The sequence below is a fragment of the Gavia stellata genome, chromosome 1 (genome assembly GCF_030936135.1).
Source record: "Gavia stellata isolate bGavSte3 chromosome 1, bGavSte3.hap2, whole genome shotgun sequence".
Classification (NCBI taxonomy): Eukaryota; Metazoa; Chordata; class Aves; order Gaviiformes; family Gaviidae; genus Gavia; species Gavia stellata.
The window spans coordinates 19507922-19526260 of NC_082594.1; the positions used below are offsets into that span (position 1 = coordinate 19507922).

The following is an 18339-nucleotide window of genomic DNA, read 5'->3' on the forward strand; positions in this document are numbered from 1 at the left end:
CATGTTAAGTACAGTAAGTAGAAAAATCAAAAATACTCCCAAATGGGATACTTGATGGCACTAAGAGTTAACATATTTCATAGTTGTCAAAGTGGACTGAGAATCCTCCAGACTGTACAATAATGGAGAGATTTCACAGCTAAGTTTGACGTGTTCTTCCAATCTTCATTCTCAGGGTAACAATGTCAGACATACTCATTCTATGTCCTCATTGTGAAGGTATGCTTTCAGAAGTTTTAAGCAAAGGCTAAACTGTCAGTAATGTTGACAACTAGAATTTGTTTTTTTAAAAAATACCTTGTGTCCACACTTCCACTCTTCTAATAAAATAAAACGCTGTTAAAAAAAATTGAATTTCTTTACATACACATTACTGAAGCCTACAGTATAGCTTTAAGAACTAACAGGTACTGAAACAAAGAGCCCTAAGGCAATGTAACAGAAAGAGCTTTTGCTGCCAGTAACTGAAGAAGCTAACTTGATATGTGGCAGTGTACTCTGCCCAAACAATCAAAATTAATTGTTTTTCTTCATTTTCAGCATTTGATCTCAATGTCCTGTGCCAGTGGTTCTCAGACAGATCCATGATAACATATGGATGTCCATACATCTGGTCAAACATGGCATATTTTAAATGAAAAGCTTTATAGTATATGTTGTCTACAGAGAATACTGGAGACTTGGATTTTGAAATTTCTTGGCCAACTCTATATATGTTAAGTAGTCCTTTTCCCTCCCATTTAATAAGCACTCTTCTCATCTATGGTTGTAGATAATGTTCCCAACACTTTTGAATCTTACAGTGAAACTGTGTATTGACATTTCAATCTCTTGACCTTAGAGCCTTAAGTATTGTTCTGTGATATCCTTTTCATAAGAGTAGACAGAATTAATGTATAGTCATAAAGAAATAGATAAAGCTGATGCTGGGCACACTTGTTCTAGTATCTTGTTAGAAGACTTGGAGGGAAGATGATAGTTTTGTTACTGTGATGTAACTCTTGTTTATGTTTTGGGCATATTTGGTGACAGACTTCTCCAGTACCAAAGTTTGGAATCAGGAGTGAACAGTTGGGGGTGGGAGAGTGTTACTATCTTTTGTTCTGGGAACATGTTTGCATTGCTGCTGTGTTCTCTGTTTTCAGTCATGATGAGATGGATGTGTTTTGGGTGTCCTTGCATCTCTTTCCTACTCCTGGAGCTGCACTGTTCATTTGAAAGCATTGGAATAAACAGGAGCTTGCTCAGCATGCATCTGAAAGCTTGTTTTCCTTTACTACTATAGTATGTACAGTTTCTTTGGATGTCTCTTTATTGTACTAGTGTAGTATATCCTTTACCTTTAAAGCTCAGCCCCCTTCAGTCTCCCCATGGTCAGCCCCTTTCAGTCTCCCCATGGAGAATTTTGTCTAGATTATCAATGAAAAAATATCACTGTGAAGACTCAACAGCCTCTCTGGGCAACCAGTTCCAGCACTCACAGTAAAAAAGTGTTTCTTCATGCTGTTCAGAGGGAACTGCTTGTGTTTCAGTTTGTTCCCATGTTTGTGCACATCACACATACCCTTATGCATGTTTCTTCCCTCAAGATCACATGAAAGCAAGTGTACAAAACTTAGTAGTGTTGCTCAGGTATGGTGCAGGGTAGCTTCCCATATTATGCTAGCAGCAGAAGGATCCTTTCACAGTTTTAGTAGATAGTCTGGTATTAATCAGACATATACTATATGCTGTTGCAAATACCCTATAAGCTGTTGTATGCTGATCTTCAAAATGTGTTTATTTCATTATTTTCATTTTTAAAAAAAAAGTTGTTTTATCAAGCATGTTGAAAGGGACTTAGCCCTGAATTATGTTAGAGCTGCTGTTTAAGATTGCCAGAAAGGCCAAGACCTGCCTATCCACCCCACCAAGCAACTTCAGTAGTGGGAACTATGCTCACTCACAACTGCAAGTTGATTTACCCCTTGAGTAAAAAAGGGCACAGGCACAGTAACTACAGAGCTTGCTTTCACAGAGGTGAAGGACAGGGGGAAGGGGAACAAGGAGAAGAAAGTGATAATCCTCTACTGTGCAAGAGAACACAAAGTTTTCAGCATCCACTATAATGGAGAGTTACAGCAGACATTCTAACAGTACCACTTTGCTTGTAGATAATGCAGAATTTTAAAGAGACAAGTCAGCTTAAAAATGCATGTTAGGTGGAAGAATTGGATGAGATGACCTTTGATGATTTCTGGTGGTTTCCTCCCACATTTCTGAGTAGCTTGGAGAATTAACCTTTCCCACAGTCTCACCTATCATAGCCTTATGAATATAGAAGAGCAGTTTACAGAACAGAGTTTGCAGTTTGCTAATGCTATTGCCTCCTAACTGTGAGATTAAGAAAAAATAAGATGAAGGAAAAAAAATAGCCTAAGGCTAACTGAAAAGGAATGCTGCCATTCATTTTTAAGTCAAGCAGTAAGTAAACTGATACCCAGACTCTTAAATCTGTCCATGTGCTGTATTTCACCACAGCAGGGGTTCCAACAGCATAACTTTGAGGAATTTTCTCTTAGATGTGTAAAATAAGGTAATTACAGCTGTTTGATGAATTTTCACTGACAGTTGATTTAAAAAGCACCCTTTAAACCACATGTGACAGAATACTGAATCAATAAACTGCTTCTTAAAAGCAGAAATGGGAAAAAATTAGAAAAAGCTTTGATATAGTAACACCCACTGAAAAATAAATAATATATACACAACAGAATAATATATACACAAGCTTCTTGTTTACAGGAATGTACATTATTTTTGCTGATGTGCTAACACTTCCAACAGTTTTGACATTACCTACAATTTAGTGTCCATGATAATATTACCATCCTTGTCCTTTACTCTTACTCTCCCAGAGACATACTTTGTTTCCTGCTGTCCATTCATGTACACAGTCTTGACAGTACCATCTGGATACTCCCGTCTCTTGAACTGTGATGTGTGTAGTTCTCTCTGGCCATTATTGAACTCTATAGTTTTGCTTCCATCTCTGCATTAAATAAAGGTATGTAAGTATTTAAAAAAAACCACCAAGCAAACATTGTAAGGATTACACATAGGCTTAAACTTAATCTCAGAACAAACATTAAATATGCAAGCCTAAATGAAAGAAGAACTTAAATACAGTATTTGTGAAAAGCCTGTTTGTTAAATACCATCCCAGCTGGCTGGTACTCAAAGACCTGTTTCTGCAAAACTGACGTAACTTTTTTATACTTGAGAGCTTCGACCACACTAAATCTATTGCTGCAGTAGTCCAAGAAAAGTTTAAAACTTAATGTTTTGATCACTATCATTTTGGATGTCAGACCTGCTTGCTGCATCAACTAGTTTCTCACATGTTCTCTAGAATTATGCACAAATCTGAAAAATCTCAGGTTAGGGTATGAGAAAATACACACAGGCATGCAGTCTTTATGTCCCCTTCAAACTACAAAAAAAATTAAAGTTTCAAACAGTAAGTACACATTCACAGTACAGTATATTCAAATGTGAGATTCTAGAAATAGATGTGTCACCCTATACTGCCTCTATCAGTGAGCCCTAACTGCTACTTTCCCATCAACAGGCTAGGGTACCTGTAAAGGTAAAGCTTACCGCTGAGTACGAACAATAGTACCATCTGGAAAGATACTTTCTTCTTGCCCATCCGTAAATAAATTTTTGATAGTTTGATCAGGGAAAGTAATTTCTTTCTTGCCATCAGGATAATGCTTCTCTGAAATGTATTTTTAAGACAATATGCTTATTACATAAACACAGGTGTGTATATATATATTTTATATATCTGGACAGCAATTTTGAGGGTTGGTTGGGCTGGATGATTTCTTTACCTATTTGTCCATTTGAAAATTGCAGGACCTCTAAGCCATCAGAGTATGTAGTATGGGTAGTCTTAGCATCAGCATAATAGTAAATCTGCAGAAAACAGTTGAGATATAACTATGAGAAATTTTCTATATGTGTGTGTTTACATATGTGTGCATAAATAAATATTTATAGAAAAGCGCAGAAGGTGTAGTATACATACCACTGTTTGATCAGGCATAACCTGCTTCACATCCCCATTGAAAAAGGTTATAGTTACGGTCTTCCCATCAGAACCCACTTTTTTCCATGTCCCATTGGGGAAAAATATGAGGTGACAGCCATTTTTCAAAACCTTTTCAACCTAATGAATACATTACAGAGAAGTCAGTATTGAGCCATCACACTCACATTCTCATTCCTCTTTCACAACAGCTGTCATGTGGCATTTCGGAGTGCCGAGCTCTCGTTTTACCTTTCCATCAGGATAAGCAGTTTCTCTCTGTATCTCTTCACTGTCTGTATATGTCAGTCCAGATGGTGGTGACACAAGAGCTTCATTAGGAGAGGTGTCCTGAAATGACAACAATAATCTAAGCATAAACTCAAATCAAGCTTTGTCTTTGCATGTTTTTTTTCCTAGGCTGACAGGTATTTTAGGAAACAAGGAGCATCAGGGGAGGAAGACAAGTATAGGAAGGCATAAACACAATCTGGGTTTTATGCAACTCCTAGTGTAATTTAAATGGTAAGACAGACAGACTCAGCAATAATTGGTTGTCTGTGGTCAGCTGTAGTCTGCATTAAAGTGGAATTCAGTGTTGCGTTGTACATGGTGCTCAACTGCCTTAAGTCATCCATATCAAGGTATGAAACAGTTGATGAAGTTTTATTAAACCTGAATGCTACCTACAGCAATTAATGTAAGAATTCATTCAACTGTTTACAAGATTCTTGCACAGTTGCCCTACATGGAGCATATAAACATCCATCTTTTTGCCCTTTCAAAAGGTAAAAAATTTTGCAAAATTCTAGGGGGCAGGATACTATTATTTTCTTTCCTCAAAGAATGCTGCAACTACTAGACACAGGTAAAACACTCTGCATTGACTACTACATAGCCATTTTCTGGTACGACAATAAAATTGCAGTTGAAGAACATAAGGTGAGCCAACAGCTTCACCAGTCACCCTCCAGATACTTGTTTAAGTACAAGTAACTATTGCTTTATTTTAGGCTTTTTCCTCCCCCTTCAAAATCAAATCAAGATACAGGACTTACTACCATAAAAGTCCTAGAAGAATCTTCCGGTGCAGTCACTGCCTCAGAGCTGCTTCTGTCATTAGCAGGTGCTGATGCAGGTGTTCTAGAAAGCTTCCCTATTCCAATACACATAATAAAGTTACATTTGGATAGTAAAATTAAAGTACAGTTTAAAAGTGTTACAATTACGTGTGAGGTCAAGTTATACAAGACACCTACATTTAAGTGCAGTAGCAACTGAAAGCAGTGTATTTATGAAACGAATCAGCATAAGCTGATTCATTGCTTCATGTATCAGCAAGAAGCTAAACTGAAGAATCATTGCAACAGGCATAATATTTGCACTTTCTCTCTTACTTCATTTCTGTAGGCTTACAAAGGATTTTTTTCCCCCCCTTAGGGATCTAGACAACATTTTTAGTTAACGCCTTATAATGAATAAAGGAAGACTAACGTAACCTTTTAACAGGAACTGATTGGCAGACTTTTCCCATGTCTCTCCTAGCACGCCAGAAAGATTACCAAAAAATAAAACAGCAAGGGCTTCAGTTCTGGAATATACTCCTCTAACATATAACATAATGGTGGTTTGAGCTGTCAGAGGTGTCAAAAGAGTACCCTCCAGTTACTTTCCTTATGTGATTATTCATTAGTAAGGGGTATAGCTCCCAACAGCATTTGCTCCTAACTGTGAACAAGAACACCTGCTACAGCATTGCCCATATGATTACAGACCCTGATAACAGAAGGTTCTGAAGAGACACAGCAGTTCCAACACTGTTAACATCTGCGGCTTGGAGAACATCAATGATGAACACCATCCTGGGTTACAGAATGCAGCTCCTGGTACCCTCAAGAGCGCCATACATGACTAGAAGACCAGAATGGTCTCATCATAGCTTTCTCCAGAGTCTTACCCTGGGAGGTATTTATCCATATGCTCAAGTCCATTACAACTATTATCTATCTACTTCTGAGGTGGTGATGCACTCTTCTTAAAAAAAAGCAAAAATCCACATTTTCTTTGAAAGAGTTAAACATAATTCTCTAATTAGACAAACATTTATACCTTTTGCTTGTGAATAACTTTTGCCATTTATCTTGCTGCACTTCTGTACTGGAAGCAGAGATGCAGTTTGACTTTTTGGGCCTCTATTTGGTAGACACTAAAAGAAAGGAAGTTATTTGTGGTTTGTGAAATTTATTCATAACTATTCATACAGCAGCAACAAAATTTATACACCATGTGACATGAAGTTTACTGGAAGCTTTCTTCACAAATATTTGAGATGTAGTCAGCGGAAGGGCTTGTGTGATGTAGCCAAAGCTATACTTTGGAACTCTTCCTCTGTCTGCTGCCTCACTACCAGCAACTGCAGAATGTTAATTTGGTGCAAGCCATCCAGAATAATAGTTACCATTTAAAAACTAAATATAATTGCTTTAGAAAATTATGAACTGCGTTGTTTGCCTGGCAGATCCTTAAGGTGCAGAGGCTCACAAGTTAAGTCCCCATCTATGATTTTTCTCTTATAATTGCATCATTTTGAATTTCTAAGATGAGTTCCTCAACAGAATGGATGCTGTATATTGTGAACATTCACATTTGGAGAGAATGTGACACGAACAAAATTCTTGGTCTGTCAGCATTAGTGGAGTCCCAAGCTTAATAAATTCAAAGTAAACATCTAGGTTGTAGCTACTGGATTCCAAGTTTATAATCCAAAACTCAGTATTAACACAGATGAATTTAAAACACCAAGATTAGTAACTTACATGTTCTGCTCTTTTTAGAGTTATCTCAGAATTTTCTATTTTCCTCTTGCTTCCAGCAGCTTCTACTTTCTTCCAGGCTTCTAGACGAAACCTCTCCATAATTTTGACTTCCTCTTTTAGCTCCATATTCTCATTTATTAAAGCTTCTATTTGATCTTTCAGGCGTCGATGGGTGGTTGACCATTTTGCTTCTTTTCGTTTTAAATCTTCCTGTAACTCTGCAATCTGCTGTTTTAAAGCCTCAGAAAAATGCGTATTTATAAATTAAAGAGCTTTTTAGAAAATATTTTAGTATATTTTTTAGATTTTAATGTTCTAATAGACATACAAGCATAAAAAAGCATGAGTGGCAAAAAAAATAAGATCAGCTTAATGGGGCAGAGAGTGAAAAGGAGAAGAATTTTTCTTCCCTGAGAGTGAAAAGGAGAAGAATTTTTCTTCCCTGAAAGGGGTATTATTTACTTTAGACTACCAACTTTATAAGTTCAACTTCAAATCACAGAAGTGTCTTTATTGCCCTGTTGGCATCCTTTACACTTCATAGACCAGCCAGTACAAATACACTTGAGACAGAAACATGAAATCTTTAAGGCTACCCTTGAGAGGGCCCTTCAAAAATCTTGGCACAGGAAAATAGGGAGGACTCAATCACATAAAACACATGTGAATCTGCCTAGGCAGTCTAGCAAGTGTTACTTCAATCTGTTGAAGTTACATAAGCAAAATTTGTAGGGAATGAGGAGGGAGATCCATGTGTGATGTTTAATACAACTGTTTGTACATCTCGTGTACCATACATCCTGATAATGAAGGAACAAACAGATGGTTTTTCTTACATCTCTGATACCTAAAAACCTACAAGTAATAACAAAATATAACTGTGAAAGTTGTAAATGATTACTACATTTACTATACAAAAGTTATAGACAGAATAAAACTCAAGTACATTTCTAGTCTGCATTTTGATCCACTACCATGAATAAAAAACCAACCTTACAACTTATTATTAACTACATTAATTTTGTACCAAAGTTGAAGATTAGTCTACCATAATCATGAGCAGTTTTTAGTATGGAAACATCACAAAAAGATTTGCTCATCAGGGGTTTTTGCCTTAAAACCACCAAACAACGTTGTGAAGACTGTAGTCCCTTCCTCAGTTAAGCCATGCCTACTAACAGTTCCCATCTTGAAATCACTTGCAACCTTTCAATTAAGTTAGAATTTAGTACTCGACTGCCTTTAAATGAATTTAAGCGTTCCTGTGTAGACCAGAAGAACAATATATTTTTATACCTGAATTTCATCACGTTCTTTTTTGTCTGGAATTGCTCTAGCTTCTGTGGTATATTTTTCGAAAACTTTACGTTCCTTTTGCAGTTTTTTCATTTCTTTGTTTCTATATTCTTCTATTTCAGCCAGTTGTTGGGCTTTCTGCTGTTGAAAGTTGGCAATTTCTCTCCTATAATTATGAAACAAAAGTTGTTGTTCTAGCCCAAAACTACTTCAAATCTGGAATTTGAGGAAGAAAATGAAGACTCTGAATTTGTGGTCATCGATTCCAATCCAGCATCTGTTACCCCCAGGAAGACTTACCTATAAATGGTATTACTTATTTAAGGGGTAAGAATTGTCACACAGCTTGTGTTTGAAGTCCAACAATTTCTATTTTTATATCTTCTAGTCACAAAAGTTATCCTGAATTTAACAAAGCTTTGGCTAAAATCTTCCAACATTCTTCAAAGCAGTAGAACACCATTCCCCCAAAAGTACCAGGGAAAAGAATCTGGTAACAGCAGGAAGTCACAAATTAAACATTAGCCAACAACGTGATGCTGTTTCCAAACAAAACAAAAGTGACTTTGGTAGGAATAGGTATGCCACATTTAAGTCACCAGAGATAATTATTCTGCTCTATATATCACTTATAAGTCCATCAGTTCAAATTAAAATATTCTGTTTGTACACACAAACATCCAATCCAAAGGAAGAGCATCGATCATGTTAGCATGAAGATCAGTTTTGAAGACAAATTTAGGACTGTGTTACCACTCAGAACAGAAGTATACAAATTCTCCCAAGTATAGCCTTTAAGGATGTCATATTAAACTAGCAGGGGTTCTTAATATTGTAATTTGTGTGTGAGTAATAATTACAGTTTAATATATACATAGAGCAACAACAAGTTTCTTGACCTATGTCTCCACTGTAACTGAAACACACCAATTATTTATCTGTGCTGTTGGAAACTGGAACATACTATGCAAGTGAATACATCAAAATGTTTCAATTAAAAATTACCTGATATTTGCCAAGGCATGTTCTCTTTCTTCACGGAGTTTAGTTAGAGTTTTGTTTTCAGCTCTGAATCTCTCTATTTCAGTTTCCAATTCAGTGAGTCTCTCTCTCAATACCTGGGATGGAACAGTGTTTCCTGTCAAAGAAAACCAAATGCAAGTTATCTAAGAAGCATCTGTAAGACTGAAGTGAACAGTTATCACACACCAGTTAAAAAAAAGGGAAAAAAAAAAAAAAAAAAAAAATCAAGTGATACTATTTTAGAGATACTAGTAGTATTGAAAAAATTTCTACTATTCAAATAACACAGAAGTGACATTTTAAATCACTCTGCACTATTTACTCAAGTACCTCTAATACTGAGTATATCTGTCATCTTTGTAGAACTAAATATGTATTAGGAATTGGAATGTGAAGGGCTTCACGCCAAGCTAGAGAAATTAAATGAAGGTATAAGGAAAGTTTATGGTTGTAAATTTTTTCCAAGTTTTATTCACAACAAAGTCTGTTCACACCCATCACTGATGCGAAATCTATTGCAAAGGCTGATAATAGGATGTTGGCTTTTTTGCCATCCCAGTTTCCTGTTCAGTCACTACATAACAATACCAGGGTTTTAATAGTCTGCTTCTGAATATGCAAGAGAAGAGCCTAAATACTGAAATTGCAGTGTAGGTAGTTGCCTCATTCACCCTTAAATGCTCTTGGATTCAGTAAAAAACCCTACCCCTCTTCCTGCAAACAATATCTAGCAGGCATCTTTAGACAACCCTACAGAATCAATTCACAAAACAGTAAGCAGACGTAGCAGCTTTCATATGAACCACTCATAAAAACCTAAACAAAACCCTAAGCATTCGTTGGAGCAGAGTTTGAAACCAAGATCTCACCACCTTACAGAGAAGAGATTTAAATGCTAGGCTATGTCATCATGCTTCCACTGAACTGCATTTTTAATGATCTCACATAAATGCAACAGCTTCAACAGGAGCTTTTAGAGGCAGTCCTTCCCCAGACTATAACCATATGGTCGACATCAACTTGGGCAAAGCAGAAAAATGAATCCATGTTTCGATATTCCCTGTGAATTGTCTAGATACTATAATACCGTCAGAAAATGCAGACAGGGCCGTTACCTTCTTATATTTTATAAGGGGAACAAGCTAACGTAACAGTGCATAGCATTACCCTACTGTGGTGTAAATGCGCACTGTCACTGGAAAGGGAGGTACCACTTCATTTTCAGCATGCCTCTGATACTTTCCTTGATTTGGAAACAGTGATCAAGCAGCTCCAGATCAAGTTAGTTCCATGAGCTGGTCTGACAGAAAGCTAGCCTCCAGGAAAAAACAAAAAATAAAATAAAAAAGAAAGAAGTTTTCACTGATCGTACTCATTCTGCAAGCTGCAGGAAAGGAGATAAAAGGTGAGACTAGGGCCATTCCCTGCAGCAAAAGTCTGTACTTACACCCTTTGGTGCAATGTCACGTTGCAGCTTAAGCGTTAGAAGGAAAGACTTGTAACATGTCTTCTTCAACATTTCCTACCTACTCCCGGCTCCTGTTCCACATTTGATTTGATTTCATGCTCTGAATGACAGCCTGCCTTCCGTTTTGGTTTCAGTGAAGGAAACAGTTTCATCATCAAGTTTGATATAGGAGGTCCATTTGAATCACTGTCCACTTCTGACTCTTTGGACATTTCATCTCCCCTCTTTGAGGCAACTTTTCTCTTTATTGCTTTATCTGGGACAGCTGTATCATTCTTACTGGAAAAGTCCATCTGTAAAGGTATTTTAGTATATTTTTCAGGTAAATCACTGTTAACATAATTTTCATCAAGATCACTCCATGTTCTTTCATCATCAAACTCAAACTTCCTCCTACTTATACAAGACATGCTTCTCTGGTTGGAAGATTTTCTGATCTGTTGCTTTGACAGTGTACTGCAATCTTTGTCTGACAAGCCAAGGTCAGCATCTCTGTTTTCACTTTCTTTGCTGATGTCTGTAACAGAACCTCCATAATCAAGAAATTCTGCATCACTTTCTCTATGGCTCATACAGGATTTTTTAGCATCTTCATTTTCATGCTTTACTGTGGTCTCAAATTCACTCTCAGAATCTGTAGTACTATCACCATTGCCCTCACCCTTATCTTCATTTACAATCCATTGATTACTTTTTAAAGCAGAAGCTGCTGTCATCGAAGAAGCTGAAAATATTACATTGTCCGTTTTAGTCAATGGATCCTTCATTCTAAAAGCTGTTCCTGAATTTGAGACTGTATGCATAAGTGCTCTATCATTTGTATTTCCCTGTGGCATACAGTCTGCCTTTTTATTTTTTTTATTTATAAGCTCAACAGCCAGCGCCCTTACTTGCTGTTGTTTTGCCTTGACAGGGGTAGAAGACATTCTACGGCCTTTTAAAGTTTGCTGATCTTGATCTAAGATCCTTTGCACAAATGAGGAATTACTTGAGAAAGAGATTTCATCTGCAGCTTGTTCTAGAAACAAAAATTCATCTAATTCTAGATTCTCTTTTTCTTTTTCTTTTTCCCAATTTTCCAGCTTATTCTGAAATGAAACTTCAAAAGACAGTTCTGAATCTTTTACAGGGTGACCTACAGGACATTTAGAATTAGAAAAGGCACTGGCCAGCTCACAAGACAACTGAGGCTTTTCTGTGCCAGGTAATTTGTTTACAATTTTGCCAGTGTTAGACTTAGCAAATTCTACTATGTTCTCTTTATTTTCTATTTTGTTGTTAATTTCTGATGGGAAAGAATCTCTCCTCTGTCCCTCATGATTTTTTCGTGGTTGCATTCTTGTTTCTAATGGCAAGATATTTTTTCCATTGTGATTCCTGAGTACCAGGGTCTTCTGAATAGGGCAATGTTTTGATTTATCAGGGTGGTTATATTTTTTACATGGTGCAAAAGGGTTCTCAGAAACCAGTTCTTTGCCAGGTGGCATCATTTTCTTCTGTATTTGTGATCTGTCCACCTTAATAACATTTCTGTCATCTGCAGCCCTTTGTTGAAGTTTTGGGGTGTCTTCTCCAAGTTTTGTAATTTTAGATTTGGCATTAGTGAATCTTGTTAAGCCTTCTCCTCTTTTCAGGAAGGGTCGTTTGATCACTGGTTTTTGAATGGCTGATCTATTTGTCTCCTGAAAAGGGGTAAGGAAAAGTAAAACACAAAATGTTAAAAAGCCCTTTACAGAGTCTGAAGATTTCTTCAAATAAACCCCACATATGAGTAGGAGTTTACATAGTACATTTCTACTGGATTTCTAAAGACATCTTAAACAAGTGAAATATTTGAGACTTACTGTTTTAAGAATGTGAATATTGCATTCAGTGTTAGCTTTTGATGCTAGAATCTTCCTTGCACATTTTTAAAGCACCTATCGCATCTTCACACTATATATATATATATATAAAAAGAACAATAAAGTTAAAAAAATAAATAAATAACCTGTAACTTCTGGTTTTGCTCCAGACGCTGCTCTTCTAGTTGTATCTGTTCTTCCAGGAATTCTTCAAATGTCCGTTTCTTCTCCTGAATCGCAGCTTTAATAGGTCTAGTATAATTAAAAAAAACCCCAAGTCTTAACATTTCCATATAAAATAACTGTGTTTAACATCCCTGCTATTCAAAGACCTAAGGTGTAATTACATAAAAGATGACAAATTATGAGGTATTTTTGTCATTAAGTGTCAAAGTTAATCTGAGAAATGCATTAAAACACTAGCTGTTTACCTTTTGAGATATGGTTTATCAAATCCCTGCTATAGTTAATATACATATCTAAAAGATACTGTATGCAGGTTTTGCTGTTTCTTCTTTCATTGGTTTTCTCAATGACCCTTTCTTCTCCCCAGATCACCAAACCTTCTTCCGTATTTTAGTCATACTTCCCATTTCTACAGTACCACCTTCCCAATCAGCAATGCTACTGAGATCATGTTCCTTATCTCCCCCCCTTTGATACTCCTCCTCCTTTGCAGGAGTACTTGGTCTGGCTGGGATGGAGTGAGCTTTCTTCATAGCAGTTCATAGAATGCTGCATTTTGGATTTGTGACTACAACAGTGTTGGTAAGACACCAATGTTTTAGTTATTACTGAACACTGTTCGCACAGCATCAAAGCTTTCTTTGGTTTTTCATGCCCCCAGCAAGTAGGCTGGGGGTGAACAGGCTGAGAGAGTAGACAGCCAGAACAGCTGACCCAAATTGACCAAAGGGATATTCCATGCCATAGAACATCATGTTCACCAGTAAAAACTGGGGGCTTGGTCTTCCAAAAGTAACTGTTGCTTAGAGATCAAGTAGGCATCGGTCTGCTTGTGGGAGGTGAAGGGTGACTGCCTTTGCATTACTTGGGTTTTTTTCCCCTCTTTCCTTTACTTATCAAAGTGTTTTTATCTCAACCCACAAGTTTTCTCAAGTTTGCTCCTCTGATACCCTCTCCCATTCTGCTCTGGGTGACAGAGTGAGCAAGCAACTGAGTGGATGCTTAGTTGCTGGCTGCACTCAACCCACCACAGCCTGGAACAAGTATTTCTTGGTTTTGTGATGACCCAGCAGACAAGGCTGAGCTTTAAAACAATGCCAACCACTACTTTTGTTTATCAATTCCATAAACAAAGCTTTTACCATACATGAGAAGGCTTCTGCCACGAGCACTATTATTACTCCTTAGCAGTATACAGATATTTAAACAAACATAATTCCTGGTAATAGACTCAAAACTCACAGCCTTACACTCCTCCTTCATGTTACTACTTTCACCACGTAACAGTGGCTAGGAGTTTGTAAGAAATCAAACCAGGAACAGTAATTGTAACTGCTCCTATACTAAGCTATAGTAAAACGTGCTTCTGAACTATCATTACCCCAGGTTGCACACACCTCTTCAGCCAATGCACATTACATCTTTCACAGCATAAGCAATTTCAAGCCAGGGCCTCTCTTACTACAGGTCTCCACAGTACCTACCAAAATGGAATCCTTGGTTGAGAAAGCTACACAAATTGAGAATATCAGACTCTTTCAATCAGGACTCAGAATTCAACCAAACTCATTATTTGACAAAAACTGCATAATAATGGTCTGAATTACCTTTCCTCTGTATTAGTCCACAAATATTTTCCTCCACTGGAATTTTCAGAGAGATCTGCACTGTCCACACATAAAGGATCAATGTGATGACCTCCACTCTCCATTAATATTTCCATCTTTTGTTCTGTACACCACATGTTTTTTCCTATGAAATTAATAGAAAATAAGATGAGATGCATTCCTTGTTGTTTAGCTTTTGTAAAAAAATCACTGTCTTGTGTATGTGGAGAAACAATGGGAACATAAGCTCTGCCTTCAAAGATATTCTGATAACCAGATGATGGCAATTGGTGTAAAGATGTTAAGTCCACTGAACACCCAAGTCTTAGCTTTTGACTTTCAGCCATTAGAGCATAGCCTTGAAATAAAAAGAAAAAAATGGCTGTGTCAGTGTATTTGTATTACAACACCACTGTTCCACAGGAGAAAAGAAATGGCACTGAAGGGCAAGATTGATCACCCAGCCTCCATCCTTATGTTACTGATCAAGAATAAGTGATTAGGCAATCTGGATTTTGTTCTCATAAGGCTAAGCCCTAAATTCATTTTCTCAGGTAGGCAGAGAGAAAGAAAGATAATAATTTAAGTCAGGTGTGACTGATACTGCCAACAACTCTAAAAGCTTTTTCCAGCCCAGCACTGTCCCCTACCTTTGCACATGGCAAACAGAACTGGAAAACTGACACAGGTTACAAGTGTTTGTTTTTAAATACATGTCAGCTCCCTAGTCTAGTTCAGTTCCTCACCTGAATAAATTTGCGCTGCATGAGCACAAGCAAGGAGGGACCACTTCATTTGGATACACTGACAGCTTAAAGCAATCACAAGTACTGGGAGAAACACCTAATCACAAAGGAAAGCAACTGTTTGTTTTACACTGTCTTTTATATTTTAAATATGTTCTCCAAAACAAGGGCTCCCATCACAGCGTATATTGATCAAGTTAAAATTACAGTTGGCATTTTATAAAAACAGGATAGCATTCTTTCTACAGTAGCAGTCAACTTTCAGGCACTGAAGCAATGCAGCATCTATCTTTGACTGATCAAGTAGTCTTCAGATGAAAAACACTGAATACACTATCAGATTTTAACTGGATAATGAGATTAAATTCTTCAGCTTACTCAAAGTATGTCATATGCTTTCTTTCTCAACTTACCAAGAACTGCTGTCTGGCCAGATACCATGCTAAGTAGCTTCTGCTGCTCTTCCATTAGCCTTTGAAGTTGCTCCATCTGTTGTTTCTTTAGCTGTTCCTGTTTCTGTTGTTGCAATTCCTTCAGCTTTTCAAACAAAAAAATAAATGTGTTAGAGGCTAGGTTTACTTAGAATGTACCACAGGATTAGTGTCATCAAGACAACAGGTATTTCTTGTTTTAAAGATGTTCCATTAGGTAAGTGTAACGTGAAGGAAATTAAGAATTTTTCTATCTATGAATACATGTGCTATTTCCAGTTTGCCCAGTTAACAGTTCCACTAGTCTTTAATTGAATAACCTGCAAACAATAGGAATCAGAACACTAATTTCTAGTGCATGGGAAAAAACATTCAAATTCTGCTCTTTTAACATTAACTTCTACTATGATGTGTTTTTATTAAAATGCAAAATACTTCATAATAATTAAAGCTTTAGAAAAAGTGTGGGGTAGTGGTTTATTCCCCGCCCCCCCCGCCCCAAGATCTCAGTTACAGAGAACAGTACTGATACAAAGGACCAAGAGAGGGGAAAAAGAGCATCAGAGAACATTAAGACTCAAAGCTGCCTGAAAAAAAGAATTAAAATACTCATTAAATGCAGTAATCCAGTCTTAATTTTCCGGTGTAGCAGAAATCCCTAGCCCTGCCTCAAGAGCCATATGAAGGCAGGACATTCTGTACCCTACTAAACTACAGCAATGGGTGGTGGGCCTCCATGTCCATCTCTCTATCTTTAGCACATACGTATGTTCTAGTTCCAGCTCCTCCAAAGGAAGGGCAGGAGGCCTGATAAAATCCTTCCATAGATCAACAATAGGATCACACCTGTCACGAAACAGGTAAGAAAAAAATTTCCCTTGAATTTCCTTTGTAGTCCCTTAAAGTTCCAGTGAAAACAGAAGTAAAGCACCATGCAAGTAGAAGCTGCAAGCTAATGATGAAGATTGAAAGATCACCTAAGTCTCACCTCCAACCCCTTCACTGAATTTATTAAAGAAATCACAATTCTACGTGTTCCAATAATAATATCCTCAGAAAACCAAACTGAGAAAAAATCTCATACATCCAAAACTACATTTGCCACTACAAGCATCATATTTTTTTTTTTTTATATTAGATTGTCAGTAACTTTCTAAGACAGGAGACTTGTAATTCCTCTTAAGAGATCATTAAACAAGCCAGTATCTGTCATTTAGCCACTGTTTGATACTGCTGACAATACTGAAAAAGTGAATAAATAATTTCCTATCATGTAAAATACAGAAGAAAACTTTTATAGCACCGGGTAAGTTGTGGAATTCTGCTCTAGAGAGACACACACACCCACCCCCTCTCCCTCTCTCCACTTGAGTGAACAGACATAGGGATTTGTGCTGAGGTAGCTCCTAGCAGAGTGGACAAGGCGGTAAGTGAGTTCTTAAACTTTAACAGCAAGATCTATAAAAGTGCCACTGAACACTTTCAGCTAACACAATTTATATCTAGTAATTGGGAAGAGCTACGAGCAAACATACAGCCGGTTACAGTGGATTAACTGACATGCTTGCGCTGAAAAAAAACCAGTAACATCACAGTGTTGTAATTCCAGGCCTTTTTGTCCTGATATCTTGGATACTTCATGACATTCAACAGGAACATCTCACTTCATCTAAACAAAACCAGGTACATGGGCATACATATCTATTTTGAGAACTAACAGAACATGTTGCTATAGATACAAGAACATACAACTTCACCACAGATATTCACAACACGGTGAAGTACTACCACTGTAATGACCAGGACCCCATTTCCACAGCTTCAAGTGGAGAAACAACGGAACGTTGTAAAACTGCATGCACCTTTCCAGGCAAAAAGATTTTGAGAACAAGTACACTGCCACTGATTGCAATTTCCTTTTAAACTGGAACTTGTGCCAGCTGGAAACCACAGAAGTTAGACTCTCAATAACTGCAGGTCATGAGGAGGACACCAACTTTTATGTGCACATAACTGAGTTAGGACTTGCTCTTTAAGCTTGCTGTGTTCTATACGTTGAAAAGAGTTTGCTTACTTCCAGGTATGACAAATCATATGCAGGAACAAAATATATCTTAATGGATGTACGTCAAGGAATTTAGGACTTTTACCTGTTCAAGCTTTTGTAAGAGTGGATCACTGTGATCAGATTTATTTTGACCATCCACTTCACCATGGACAAAGTCTGTTTTAGAGGCTTCAATGTTATATGCTGCTGCTGGAAAAGATGTTTCAGTGGTATATTGCTGAAGTGTCCAAGAGCTGCCAGACTCTTCGCACAAGGAGTCATCACTTACAGAACAGCTGTCTGAAAGATGCAACACTTCAGCAGGGAAAGCTGTGATGTTTTCAGGTCCGGATAACAAATTTTCTTTGTTGATTTTCAAACCAGTAAAGCTAGGATCTAGTAAGACTCCAGCACGTGAACTATCGGTCATCCAATGTGCAATGAAGTTTTGTTCACTATTCAGGTCTTCAACAGTTGGCATCTTGTAAATTGTATTCAAATTTATTTGCTGATGTAGCATTAACTTAACAATATTATGTTATGTAGCGTTAGGACAGTAAAACTTTCAAAGTTCCAGGTATTTCATATGGATGATTACCTACTAGAAATTAAGCAGATAAACAAAATAAGAAAACTACAGTAACGCATTCCCAGTAAAAGGAAGTTACTCTCTTATAATCGACCTAGTGTATTTATAAAAATAAGTCACAATCTACTTTTCCCTTGGCGATAAAAACAATTTGGACAATGAGTAACAAACACTTTCTGTGCAGGAAGTCAACATAATCCAACTTTTAATCTTA

At 37.2% G+C, this 18339-nt stretch overlaps 1 protein-coding gene across 1 annotated transcript; it reads right to left on the reverse strand.

Moving 5' to 3' along the window:
• Window positions 1-2816: 2816 nt before the first annotated feature.
• Window positions 2817-18017, reverse strand: CENPJ (centromere protein J). Its single transcript, XM_009815971.2, is given in 17 exon segments — window positions 2817-3031; window positions 3640-3760; window positions 3876-3960; window positions 4073-4213; window positions 4325-4423; window positions 5131-5228; window positions 6182-6278; window positions 6889-7128; window positions 8185-8350; window positions 9190-9322; window positions 10734-12357; window positions 12666-12771; window positions 14313-14460; window positions 14463-14517; window positions 14519-14670; window positions 15472-15595; window positions 17640-18017. Coding segments are annotated over 17 exon segments (3960 nt in total). The 3' UTR covers window positions 2817-2838.
• Between the last annotated feature and the right edge of the window lie 322 nt (window positions 18018-18339).